Genomic DNA, 14,263 nt, shown 5'->3' on the forward strand with positions numbered 1-14,263 from the left:
CACTTTCAGCCACAAAATGATACCATAATGCGGACAACAAATGCTCATTGTCATGGAATACCAATCTAAAGTGATTGTGAAATCTCGGGAAGTAGCGTTTTACTCTATAATGGCAGTAATTTCAACTTACTGCTGCCTAAAAGGGAAAAATATCTTCTTATTCTAAGAAAAACCCACTGCTTTTTAATCCAAAGGAAAATATACTCGTAATTGGTTTTTAACTAGATCAGTTTTTCACTTTGGAGCTGTTTAAAAATTCCTTTCTGTAATCATATTCTAATTCATTTTCACTCACCATAAAACGCAGGTTAAAATAGCTCAACCCTCGCCTTGTACATTTTGATCACGCTCACCTTGTGGGATTTCATTATCACAGATGACCTTTCTTTCCAGTACAAACTTTATCCTGTAATCTATGATATGATTCCTTTTCTTACGCACATATTTGAGTTGGCTCATTTCAGAGACTGACGGGAGGGGACACTAATCTTGTCTATGGAGTATAAACCTGACTTCCTACTATATGTCTGCGTCAAGAGAATTTGCAAAACATGAATCAGCCTTGTTAGTGGATGACAAGGTAGCTGTCAATATGAAGAATGGACGGTAGGGAAAAGAGCCAGTTCAGCAGTGTTAGAGATAAATGACAACGAGACAGAGTTTGATGAGCTGGTTGTCTTCCCCTCGCCACGTTCATCGATGGTGTGGGGGAGAGTCTTGTGTTGCAGCATTAGTTTCACTGCAACACCCTGAATGAGTTGTCAGGGTCAATCAGCCTTGCAAATGGGAAAGGAAGGACACAAGATGAGATGACTGGAAGAGCTAACCAGCTGGAAATGATGGAAGGGGGTGATGTGCGGGATATTGGGTTAGACAGAGCCACGTGACCAATACAGGAAGTGCAATAAGCAGGCTCAGAGCGGCCGCGTTTTTCATCAGCTTTGAAATTGCAGTTGATTTTCCACTTCAGCAGAGATTTTCAGTCAGCATAATTGACTGGGATTTGTGTTGATTCCGTCACAATGCCTCTGACTCCCACATCACATTAAGTTAAAGGATGAAAGGTACATTAAGTCAGTCTGTTCGAGCTCTATATTTTCCCTCGGTGTCATGGTTTGCACCACTGAGACGCTAACTATAATGGTTTTCGTCCTTAACAAAACTACATTAACCAGACTAAGACCTCTCTTTTCCCCACCCCCCGTCCACCCTCTCCATCTTTCAGTAGACAAAACAAGAAGCCGTGTTCCTAAGAAGCACTGCATCAATATTCCCTGTAGGCATCCCTTCCGAGATGGGCTTTGTGATGCTGGTATTCTTTTAGAAAGAATGTGTTTGTGTCCACTTCACCATTAAAACCAGGAATGTGTGGCAAACTAAGCAGAAGGGAGCCATGTAGGGGAGGGTGGAGTGGCTGTATTGGTGTTGTTGGAAGGACAGTGAAGACATTTGGTTAAAGGAAAGGGGAATTGACAAGATGCCTGCAGGAAAACTGGCCTTTTTAGAGCAAAGTGCACCCACCACAAGAGGAGGCTGACATTCAAAAGCACAAAGCTGTTAGTCTCATTTTTGGGCTCACTGCAGGGCACTGCAATCAGGTTAAATATGAAGGGAGATATCAACTGTGGATCTTCAGAGCACTGTTATTTAAATATGACAAATAAATAGGCCAGGACATATTATATATTAATATTTTTTATAGAAAAATCAGTCAACTTGGGAATGGGCTAACATATATAGCACTTTTCTGTTCTTCTTGCTTTACATTAAAAGCTACATTTAAGCATTAATACAGTGATTTGTTTTATAAACTTCAGTTATCTCAGTGGCGAGTTCAAAGTCAACAAGCTTGTCTTTAGACTGGACGAAGAAGTCTGAGTACCTGGGGGAAATCCACACAGACTCAGGGAGGGCATGCAGACTCCTCATGGAAAGATACTGACTGGGCCTCAAACCAGGAATGGTGTAACAATCGGGCTAACCACTGCAACGCCTTGCTGCTTGTGCTATGGATATATTAGTCATTGTTTATAAGAAAATAAAACATTTAGGGTCAAGATGCCCTGCATGAGCTCTGCTGCAACACTCATGGAACAGCAAGGGAGGAACTAGGAAATAATCAAACCATCAGCCAGTTCATAAGGCTTTTTTTTTAAATTATCTGTTCAGTCAGAGTGGACACTTAATGTTCCACTGTTCCAAAAAAGAAATTAGGCAAATGGTCGTCCTTATTTAATTTAAATCTTCAGCTGATATCCATCCACTTATATTCCCAAATTACAGCACAGGCTAAATAATTCAGCACTCTTCTTCTCTTTCCTCACACCAGAAGTGTTGTATCTGAAGTTCCCAGAGTTGCAGTTACTTTAGCACACCGTATGTGGTATTGCTATGAACATTAAGCAGTAGAAGTAACAGTGAAAGATGGACATGATTTCGAGTCATACTGGATAAAACATTAAGTCCATTTTGTAAATTTTAGCTACGTAGGAGTCAGAAAAGAGGAAAAACACTTTTCGAGGCTTCAAAACGGCACCTTCGTGTCCATCTTTTATACTGTCGATGGATATTATAGGCGTTTTACCTGTAAATGACTAGCGGGTGAGCAAAGTGACGTATTTAACTAAAGCAGACTCTTAAGTTTTTCCAAAGAAAAGTGGACATTACCCTTATATTGGCCAAAAGAAAAGTTGAATCCAGTTGCTGCTCATTACTTGGATGTGTGTTTCAAACCAGTTCTTGGCATCTACGTCTGCGTATCTTTGAGCACTGGTCCGTGTTAAGTTGATTTTGACATTTTTCCAAGCCAGTATTTTGTAATTGCCCTCTGAGTCAGTGTTTCCCATCCACTCTGCCGCCCCATATAGGTGTGCCATGGAAGATTATCTGGCTCCACCTGATTAATACCCTAAGCGACCGGCGTGAGTAACGGGCAGAACAATTACATTCTCTTCCCCTAGAGGGCTGTACAACTACCTGCTCTAATTAAATAGGTTGCCAACTGCCAGTAAAACAGTAGAAGACGCAGAAGAAATTACATCATAGTCATGCTGTGAGTGAGACAACGGAGCCCATAATAGCAATGGATAAATATTTGAAAAGAAAAAGTAGTCATTCTGACCTGGGTCCTAGAAAAAATACAGACCGGGGAAAAATTATCAATACGCTTTTTGTGACATTTTTGTTTGGTGGTGTGCCGTGTGATTTTTCTAATGTGAAATATGTGCTGTGTGATCTTTCTAATGTGAAATATGTGCCGTGGCTCCAAAAGGTTGGGAAACACTGCTCTGAGTAATTTAACTGAAGCTTTCACCACACCACCAGGGGGCAGGATTTTACCAGAGGGCGTGGCGTGCGTTTTTCCACTCTTGCCTTCTTTTTTTGATTGTTTTCTGTGATTTTATTCTTCTTCTTTGTGTGTGCTGACATTTACCTCATTTTCTTAAGAGGCTTTGCCTTTTGTCAGGCTGCAATTATAAGCAGAAATAGTGCTTAATGAATTACAAGGGTAAATACTTTACTGCATTCACTTGTGGTATAAACTGGTATTACATGAAAGCGCAGCACAGCCGTATTTCATCTTCAGTCTTCATACCTCGTCAACACAATACACAGATAAATGGATCATATATTCATAGAAGCTGTTTCTTTACATTTAATTACACATAAAAATTTAACTATATTACACTCATGAATTTACAATAAGCACTTTAAAAATACTTTTTAAGTGCATTATTTTAGTCAACCCTTCTGAGACTATATCTGTGAAATAGTTGACTGATCCAAAAGTGAGATGTTGGCCACCCTTATGCTCACCTTGGCCATTTTGATGCATCAGCGATATATACTGAGAGAGAACCTGAGAATTTTTTTATTTTCTGGGTATCATTATTTTTCGGCTCACTGCTGTGCCGCCTTCTCAGCATATGCCAAGTATTTCATACGCATTGCAGCGCTATCTGTAACGTCATGTTTGAATAGAGCCATTACTAAACATTTACATAACAGAGACCATGTTTTAAGGACCAAAATGCTTTGCTTTCACAGACAGATAAAGCCCATTTTTCCTACAGACTTCTTGTCTTATAGGTGCTAAGAGAGAGCATTAGAGACTGTCATGGACTGAATAAATAGCTGTAATTAGCAATTGCTGTAGTGTTTTTCTAACAAAGGGATAAATGAGAGAGAAATGAAGCTACTGTGTAGTAAGATAGAGGCAAGAAAAACCTTTTGTGGCATTTATAAAGCTGTGCTAAGCCTCAAAAAGTGCAAAGGTGGAAGAAGTCCTCAGGAAAAGGTGTCACTTGGGAGTGTTGTGTGTGTGTGTGAGTGTGTGTGTGTGGACTGCAGGCTCCTCTTATCAAAATGCATCAGCGGCACCATGAATCTACAAAAACATGTTGCGCTCTGAAGTGTAGAGCTGCGCCCTCAAAAGCTAGTCATTTGGTCTTTGAGATTCATGAGCAAACAAGCCGACAGGAGCTCAGGGATATTTTTTTCCATGCTCTTGAGATCTCTACATACAAATATCTGAAGGTTTGCATCCTATAAGTATACACCCTTTTGACGATACAGAAAAGCGAGGCCCTTGTAATGTTTTTGCAGGGATACGTCAGAGCTGCCTGCCACATTCGCCTCCAACAAGCTGCTCTGCTGTGATTAGAGACATCATCCAGGAAGTGGAATCATTATTTTATTTCTGAGCCATAACATCCAACATAGCATACACATTCATTCCAAGTCTGCTTTGCATTGAGAAGCTGTTGTTTTTCTGCTGAGAACCATTCGTTAGTTCCATTAAAATTCAATCACTTATTCGTTGAGTTCATTGCAAATGCCATAAATGTGAGATTAAAACAGCTAGATGATAGTTAGAGAATCTTTCCACTGAAATCAATGCTGCCATTACGGTATTTAATCAAGTCATTTGCAAAAGCAGGCCTTGTGTTACGCTGCCATCCCGGGGTGGCAGTCACACCCCAAGGCAATGTTTGGAAAGTGCACTGGCAAGTTGCTGCTTTCTGAAAAATATCTTACAAACAATGCACATAAACCTGACTGATGTTAAACTCCTGATTTCTCTCTGTGCAGGTAATGGCTATGTCTGGTTCAGACGTTTTCTTTAATGTAAAGAAAAAAGTAGCAGGCAGAGAGCAACATTGCAGGCAGAAAAATGGGACTGTTTGTCATCAGCCAAAAAGATTTCAGTCATTATTTTATGACCTTTATTTTGAGGTCCATATTTTTCTTCGTAGACTCTAGCAGGGGCAGCACAATGGTGCAGTGCTTAGATCCGAGAGAAGAAAAACTCCCTGAAATCAAGGATTTAGAGCAAACTGAAGTCTAAGCTTTACTTCAACATATCCCGATCTCATCATCATTAGAAACTATGCCCATCGTTATTATGAGCATACACAGCTGAATTAGTTTACATGTAACATATCCTTGGATTGTATTTCTTATTATGTGACAGTAGCACTGGGTCGGATTTCTGACTACTCTATAGCTGCACATTATGAAAACATACACAAATTAGATCAGGCTGTTTGTTTTAGTGTGTGAATTGGCACTCCTCTAGTATATCTTCAGTTACCGCATGTTACCCACGAGTCAACACTGGCCATGGTCTCCTCTTTTATAGTCTCTGAACAAGTCTGCTTGTAAGGTTTTCTTAAAAGCCACATCTAAACAGGAAAGGTCAGCTGTCTGCACTCATTCTGTCTGCTTCAGCAAATAGAAAACTTTTTTTTTACCCAGATGGACATGCTCACTAACCCATGTTTTAGCACCGGCTCAGTCCCAGCAGAATCTGTTACTTCTTGTCCTGTTGACTTTTTATGCTGTCTGTAACACCACAATATAACACCATTTGTCAACATGAAAGTTTAAAGGAGACAGAGTAAGTAATCCCTATGACCCCAAAGCTCAGGCTTTAGACAGTTTTCAGACAAAGTCTCTGTTTCAGACAGTTCTGATCTACCTTTTAGGTCAGTGAGAGGGGATATTCCTAATATGGTCATCTCAGGAAAACAGGTCTGGCCAGGTGCACAGAATTCCCACCCACTTGTTGTTCAAACCTTCTGTTAATAAGGAGCAAGAAGAAAACTTGCTTAAAGAGAGGGGATTGGGAGCTAAAAGGATGGATGAACTTGGGGGTTATTTTGAACCGTGAATCATGCAGACCTACTCTGGTAGAGTCCAGAGTCTCCCCTTTAATATACATTTGTTAAAAGAAAAATGGGCTTAACAAAAAAAGAACATCTGACTTTTTCTACAGTAACAGAAATTCTCCTCTGTCTGCATCAACGCAAAATTCTCTCTCCCTTATCTGACTAGCTGCTGATAACACCAGCGTGTTTGCAGAAAGTCATCGTGCCGGATCGTAATAGGATTTTCTGTTACAAGATGTTATTAAATACAAAGGCTTGAGCGAGGACCTATCACTTGAGTGTTACTTTGAAATACTAGGAGCAATATTACTGCTCATAGATTAGGGATCAGTCTATGCCATGTGCTTCCTGAGAGTTTGCTATTGTACACATGCAAGTGTGCACAGCCTTCTGTGGAAGGAAACCATTATTTGACTATGAAAAGAAGAGTTTGAGCTCACGTGCAAGTTGGTGGATTCAGATTTCAACCACGTGCATCTCTGTCTTCATTTCTTTCAGGTGTACCAGTATATGCACGAAACAATTACAGTGAATGGCTGTCCAGAGTATCAGGCCAGGGCCACGGCTAAGGTAAGAACTGTGTAGGAAATTTGGTTCAGCAATAAAATCATAATATATAATTACTGAAAGCTGTAAGTAATGACTGGGGAGCTGTCTTTTAATCACTTTACCCAGTGATTTCATTCTCATCATTTCATTTGGCCAAAGCTGCCTGAAATCAGCAAACTACATCCTTTGATAATGGCCCTCATTAAGAGTGTGTGGGTCATCAAGCAATGACACACGAGTGCCAGTTTTCCAAGAATAAAACCAAAGCGTCACTGTTAGCCTCATGTGCTAAAAGACTGTCTAACAGATTCACATTTATGACGTTTCATTTCTTTATCTATTGAGAGAGCACACACATAAAAGGCAAAACAAGTTTGTGTTTACAAGGAACAACTAACATATTTTACATCCTTTTTTTTTCAAACCATTTTCTTTAACTTCAAGTTTACACGTATATTTGACCACAGACAGAATGTGCAGATTGACAGGCAACTAGTTGTAGACCAGAGTTAGCTCATTGATATAAATTACGAACATTTTATTAATTTGTTTGTTTGGAAAGGTCTAAGATTCTTCTTTAACCTGATATACACTGACTGGCTACTTTGTTAGGTGCTCATTAATGAAAATATCTAATCAGCCAATCATGGCAATAACTCAGTGTGTTTAGGCATGCTCTAAGCCACCTGCTGAAGTCCAAACAGAGCATCAGAATAGAGACAAAAAGTGATTTAAGTGAGTTTGAAAGTGACACGGTTGTTTTTGATCTGAGCAGTTCATAAACTGCTGAGCTACTGGGATTTTCCCACAAAATCATCCCTCAGGTTTACGGAAAACAGTCCGAAAGAGGGAACGAGAAAAATCCAGTAAGCAGCAGTTCTCTGGGACAAAATGCCTTGTTGATGCCAGAGGTCAGGGGAGAATAGCCAGACTGCTTCAAGCTGACAGGAAAGCAACAGTAACTCAAATACAACAAAAGTATTCAAGTATCTTCCCTTCTATCAATGATTCAGGCTGCTGGTGGTGGTGGAGAATGGTGTGGGGCATATTTAGTACAATTTGGGCCCTGTGGTACCAACTAAACACTGAATAAATGAGTTCATTGTACTCAAACTGCCTTCACACTCACCAGATCTCAATCCAATAGATGTGATGGATGTGACGGAATTCGAGATTCTCACCCTGGATGCGCTGCCGATAAATCTTTGTCTGCAACCTTTGCCAATAGATCTACTGCAACGGCGTGATGCTATCATGTCAATATGGAACAAAATCGCTGAGCAATGTTTCCAGCACCTTGTTGAATCTTTGAAATGAAGACAAAACATGAGTTTGCATTTCAAGGTAGAGGTGTCAAAAGGTTGAAAATACGGTTGGTCAAAATGCTGTTAGTCAGTTTTTAAATTGCGATTTAAGAACTGACACTATGTTCATGTAGGAAAAAGGTATATGTTAAGGCGTTGTATATGGAGAGTGTTGGCAGTGCTTACCTCAAAATAATTTGCAGTATAATCGATCATTTCTGCGTAGGGACTGTCAGAAGGTGGTGCTGATGTATTTACGCGGTTGCTGTAGAGTTGTTGTTTGAGGGAAAATAGCGCGACTCATAAGGTCAAACAAAGTTGGAATCAATACTGTCAGAGTACACTTTACCAGAAGAAAGACAGGCATTACAGAACAGAACGAGCTAAATGTTTATCTCAGAGGCTGAAGTAGAAGCTCTTCATCCTTGACTCAACAGTCATCAGTTACTTAATGTCTTTGATTCGAGCTGTAAATCGGTCTTTAATTATGTCTAATAGTCCTCAAGACTCTTCCAATCAGCAGCTGCTGGATTCTATTCAACTCATTCAACTTATTTCTCCTTATGGAAACACAGCTGTCTGACTTTACCTTCTGAATGTTTGAATTCACGAGCTTTCATTTAATTACAATTCAGCACTTGGAACAAACAGAGCTTTTGATTGAGAGGTCATAAATGTCATGGATGCAAGTTAATTGTTAAAAGAAAACATCTTTTTTATGCTTTGGTTTATTCCACCTGATTATTTAAGATGTCCAACGTTTTTTTTTCTTCTGCTGGCTATTTAGAAAAGGTCCCATCCATGTCACAGGTGAAAGAGGTGCACTGCGTGAGTGGAATAAGCAGATTGTGGTATTCAAAAGAGATGAGCTTGACCCGCTTGACTGAAGCAGGACGTTTCATCAGCACATCACAAGCAAGAGACACAAGCTTTCATGAAAGAAGATAAAGAGAGGGAGAGATTGCCTGATTTAAAGTGCAGAGGAGGAAGAGAAGGGTGGGATGCGATGAGGAGCACTCATAGAGCATGTCCTTCATTGGTTCAGTGTAGAGTCCACTCCTCTCATCGCCGCGAGTGGGTGGAGGACGAGAACAGAAAAGGATGACATAAACAAAGGATACAAGTCTTTGTGTATGAACACAGAGAGGCTTCAAATGATGAGAGCTGCTTGCCAGTCCTTTTCTCTTTTTGTTTGGCTCCACTAACGCTACACCTCCAGAATAGTCCTGCAGAGTCTGGTAAAATACAATTCAATATCTGTTTAAAGGAATTGCTCAGTATTTTAAGAATTACATCTTTTCACTGTTTTACTTTGAGTTAGATAAAGAGATCAAATCCTCATACCTGCTGTTAACTATTGAGTTAGAGCTGGGAGGTGGTTAGCAGAGGGAAACAGCTAACTTAACCTTCAGAGTTCAAAAATACTCCTTCCAGCACCTGACAGTCACTAATACTATATGTGTTGCTTGTGTCAATCTATATAGAAAAACAGACATTTGTGGGTGGAATCTTTTAAAATGAAAGGATTATGTCCTGCTATAGCTGGAATGCTCTCATGAGAGGAAAACCAGGCTATTGGGGGCCCCCAATTTTACAGTGACAGGGGTCTCCAACTTAAATGAGCTGTGGCCACTGCTGGCACTGTCATCTCATGTGAGGGCCACTTTAGTGTTCAAGTAGTACAAAACAAACATGAAAACACCCACAAATGTTTCAGAAATTGTAGTGTTGAATTTTAAATATTGTATAACAAGACAAAACTGCAAACGTGAACACAATTTTTTTTCTCACTTTTAACTAACTGAAGCCTTTCATTGAACTACAAACTGGTACTCACTTTCTGGCCCGACACGTGGCATCACAGTTTTGTTCGTATTTAACAAAATAAAAATGCAGACACAAGTGTGCACATTAGTTTTTGACTGCTAGTGAAAATTGTTTTCTTTACAAATAACTCTCACTGAACTAACACAGCCAATCCCTCAATATGTTTGTACTCTCTGCTCATGTTGCCTTCGTATTAAGTCATTTTTTGCTTTTTAAAGAACTTATTTTAACATTGCACTCAACAACAAACAAATCCTCCCTAACAAAAAAGTAACTTCACGGGCCAAATTGCATTCTATTTCTTCACGCCAGTATAGCAAGTAGGGGTGACGTGGGCCGCAAGTGGCCCTGGGGCTACGAGTTTGAGACCCCTGACTTAAACCTTCCATAAATAGACTGTACAGAGCATTAAAGATATCCCATCATCCCCCAAGTGGGGCTAGTTGTGGCTGTAGAAGGGGTTACAAAGGGGTGCCTCTTCTAGCTGCTTCTAGTATAATCTTCTTTTGTGTTTTTGGCTCATGTAAACTGCAGGGAGACCCCAGGGAGACTAGCCATGTGACTGAAGTGGAAAGTAACTGAAATATACAGTCTTTTGGTGTGGTACAGCAAAAGACACCAAACAGTTTGGTGAACTGAGTGAAATAAACTAAGGAAAAAAAGAGAAACTTCACTAGAGTAGCTATTACTGCTAAGCTATTCAGATAAGTTTAGGGGGTAAAGAGCGAACTTTTTCAGGTCTCTTACGTAGTCAGCAGTTGTCTGGACCGTGAATTCCTGTTCCATTCATTGGTAATTATTTTCAAATCTGTTGAATTTAAGGAAATTGAAACCAGACTGAAATTGTCAGTGTGGTTTTGACATATGCAACCCCTCTTTTATTTTCTAAAAGAAGCGTTTATCAACATGCAACCAGCACCTCCTTAAGGATGATCCTTCACTTCCATTTTTTTCCATTACGGTAATAACATCCTCGATTTAGCGTCTTGACGTGCCAGAGCCGCCAGGAGTTCACAACAAATTTGCTTCCATTGCGTTCAGTCTTGTGCCATTTCACACACTTTCTCTACATTGAAGCTGTGGTGGTGCAAGGCAAATTTTCCTTTTCCAATAATTTCCTTAAATATAAAATGTGATGTTGGTTTAAATGTCTGATCCTTGAGAAAGTTTCCCATACTCCCAATAGGCCTTTTAAGGCTTTCTAGTCTAATCATGTAGTCATCTGACTCCATAGGTTTCTCGTCTAAATTGTGGCAAGAGTAAGTGTATTTCCCAACCTGTCAAAATATTTTTAAACAGGATGCACTAAATATGACACATTTTTAAACAAACTCTGTACAGGGTTTTATTTTTTTCTTCTCTCAGAGGGAAGGATTCTCTGTCAACAAAGACAATCGTGTCATCTTTTGAAGTATCCTGAAGTTTCTCAAGTGGGATCCATTGTCTGATCTTAAAAATAACATCTCATTAATGATTAGAAGAGATGTTATTTTTAAGTCTTTTTCTATGTCCCTTTTTTCTCTTAAGAAGAAAGCATTTCAAACTCTCTCCCTCAGACTTTCAAAAGTTACTTCTTCTAAATCTGTAATAAAAATGCATAAATTCATTGGGCAATTAAGCACACAGCTAAGGGTTTGAAGTGGGATCTTCCCAACTGGGAACACTGGATATTTTTGAAAGTGCTTTACTCCCTGCAGAGATATCCACAAGGACCACAATTGAACATAATCAGCATCAACATATGGGGAAAGACATTCATACTGTATTGCAGTGAGAATGAACTGCAACAGTGATGAAATACATGACAGAGTTTCAGTTTATCTCGAGTGCTTTAGTTGGTGAGACAGAAAAATCTGCAGACAGCCGAGATTTGAGTTTCACTTGAACAACTCAATTCACTTTGATCACTTTGTTAATTTAATCAATTCAGCCTCTAATATCTGGCCCGAGGCTTTTATTACTGATCTTAAAGGAGGCGGAGATTATCAGAGCAGCAGGGGGAAAAAAAGCAAAAAAACAGGGTGGTGATGCTAAAATGACTTTAGATACTTTGAGCCAGACTTTTACAGTGTTGTGTGTCTACCGAGTATCCTCCAGCAAGCGTTTCATTTAAAATGCCCCCCGTGCGTGAGAGGCACCGGCCATCTGCCAGATTGTTTTTCATTCACGGAAAGCCCGATAAAGTTGTGAAGGTCGATGCGCTGCGAGGCCCGGGTGGCGACGGTATGCATGCTGAGGAGCTGCTGCTTATTTTAACAGCAGGTCAGGGAGGGTGAGTGGGAGCAGCAGAAGAAGAAAGGCGAAGGACAGAGCGAGAGAAGAAGGAAGGAGAAGGGGGAGTTGTCATAATGCAATAAGCAGATTAATAGGCAGCGGGAGGGGAGAGAGAAATGAGGAGTAATAAATGTGGATCTGAATATGCATATGAATATGGAAGAGATTGCAGATGCGGGGATGATGCCTGGAGGGAGCCTCAAAGACCTCCAGTTGCCAAGCTCCTCGTCTGCTGCTGGGAATTTCGATTCACATCTGCAAAATCAAAACAGAACTCACCCCACCCGTACTTTCTTATCCTTCCTTTTCCCCATCTCGCACACCATAAATGATGCCGACTTGACAGCGAGGCACCTGTGGCATCGCATCTGTGGATCTTTGGGCGCAGGCTCTCTGTTCACCTGCCACGAGCTTTCCCAGCTCGGCTAACAAGCTCCTCGGTGCTTTGTTGTAAATGTACAAGGAGTGTGCAGCTTGGCTTGTGATTCAAAGAAACTTCACCCAGCTGGAAGGGATACACAGGGTGGAAGTTAGATGTGTTAATCCGTGTGCTTGGAAAGACCAGAGAACTTCTCATGTGGAGTCTAAATCCCAAGCCCAGACCAAATCCTGACGCTTTGTTACGGCCGTCGTCGCTTAAATGAGAAGGTGCGTCAGAGGTTTGCGAGCAGCTTTGCAGTCTCTTTGTAATACTTCTAAAATGTGTTCTTCCTTTGCTTTTATTTTCACACTACAGAAGAGAATGTAAGCTGCAGAGCTTTTAAAAAGAATTGCTGATTTGATTGAAGATGTGGTTTGCAAAAGCTGCAAATCAGATTTCAGATGAATATCTTTGCACCGTCTATAATGAGGGCACTATTTAAGAAGCTGCTGTGTGCCTCTGCCTTCTTTCTCATCTTGATTATGTTTTTCTCTTCACTGTTTAACTAAAAGGAGAAGAAATAACTCACTTCTTGCCCTAAGACAGCTTGGATAGGCTCCTTCCAACCTCTCCATGGATGGAAGCACAGATGGATAAAAAACTTCTAGTAAATGTTAATATATTGTTTGTTTTATTCATACCTGTATATCTCAGTAGCCACTTTTCTGTCTGTCATACAAAATACTTGATTTGTATTTAATTCATAGATTTATTTTGCAAGAGGATCCACTTTCATGTGGAAATCCTAGTATGAGGCATTTACTAAAGTTTTTTAGCGTTTCTTGGGAAACTGACCTGGCACAGTTTAGCCATTCCCTCCACTTTTTTAATGTGCACTAATAGCTTTAATATCATACACATAATGCGGAACATTAGACTGTATATAAAAGGACTGGTATTACGCTGCGAATGTAATTATTCATTGTGAAATAATAATACAATAATGTGCTGTCAAATCTCTTGTAGTAATTTTAGATATATCATACTCCCCTTCAAATGGTTCACAATGGTTTGGTCCACACCTCTACTTTTCAGAGGCGAATGTAAAATAAAGGATGTGTGAGAGAACTTGTTCTTTACTTCGAATTTGCCAAAGAATAAAACTTATTTATGGTTTCTCGTGGGTTCCCCTTAGGTGCTTCTTGGTCCCCCCCCCCTCATTCCCACCCTCATTAAAAAATCCTGGAAACACCTTTTGCTTTAAGGCACTTTCACATTTTAGAACCTAAGGCTACATCTATCCTTTTTGTACAGTCTATGATTAACCCATGGATATTTGCATATTGCATAATATATATATAATATTACTTTTTTACATACACAAAGTTGAACCTTGTATTAAATCTTGTGTGTGTCAAAAAAATATACGTAGAAGTGTATTTTTGTCAGAATTCATGTCTAATTAACGGTCTAATTCATTGAGATAACTAATAAGCCCTTTACTTTTTTTCTCTTCCTTCAGGCCACAGTTGCAGCCTTCGCAGCCAGTGAAGGTCACTCTCACCCGCGGGTGGTGGAGCTACCGAAGACGGAGGAAGGGCTGGGCTTCAATGTGATGGGCGGCAAAGAGCAAAACTCACCTATCTATATCTCCCGCATCATTCCTGGAGGCGTAGCTGAGAGGCATGGCGGCTTAAAGCGAGGGGACCAGCTCCTGTCTGTGAATGGAGTGGTGGGTCTCGCCAGACTAACGTTCTGATCCAGCATATGGGAAAAGA

At 40.2% G+C, this 14,263-nt stretch overlaps 1 protein-coding gene across 2 annotated transcripts in view; it reads left to right on the forward strand.

Moving 5' to 3' along the window:
* Window positions 1-14,263, forward strand: part of lin7a (lin-7 homolog A (C. elegans)) — a 46,321-nt gene that overhangs the window by 25,884 nt on the left and 6,174 nt on the right. For both annotated transcript variants that reach the window (XM_063500987.1, XM_063500986.1), the window contains exons 3-4: window positions 6,669-6,740; window positions 14,008-14,217. In XM_063500987.1, the coding sequence (XP_063357057.1) occupies window positions 6,669-6,740; window positions 14,008-14,217 (282 nt within the window). The remainder of the gene's footprint in view (window positions 1-6,668; window positions 6,741-14,007; window positions 14,218-14,263) is intronic.

This window comes from Pelmatolapia mariae, linkage group LG17 (assembly GCF_036321145.2).
Source record: "Pelmatolapia mariae isolate MD_Pm_ZW linkage group LG17, Pm_UMD_F_2, whole genome shotgun sequence".
NCBI classification, from domain to species: Eukaryota; Metazoa; Chordata; class Actinopteri; order Cichliformes; family Cichlidae; genus Pelmatolapia; species Pelmatolapia mariae.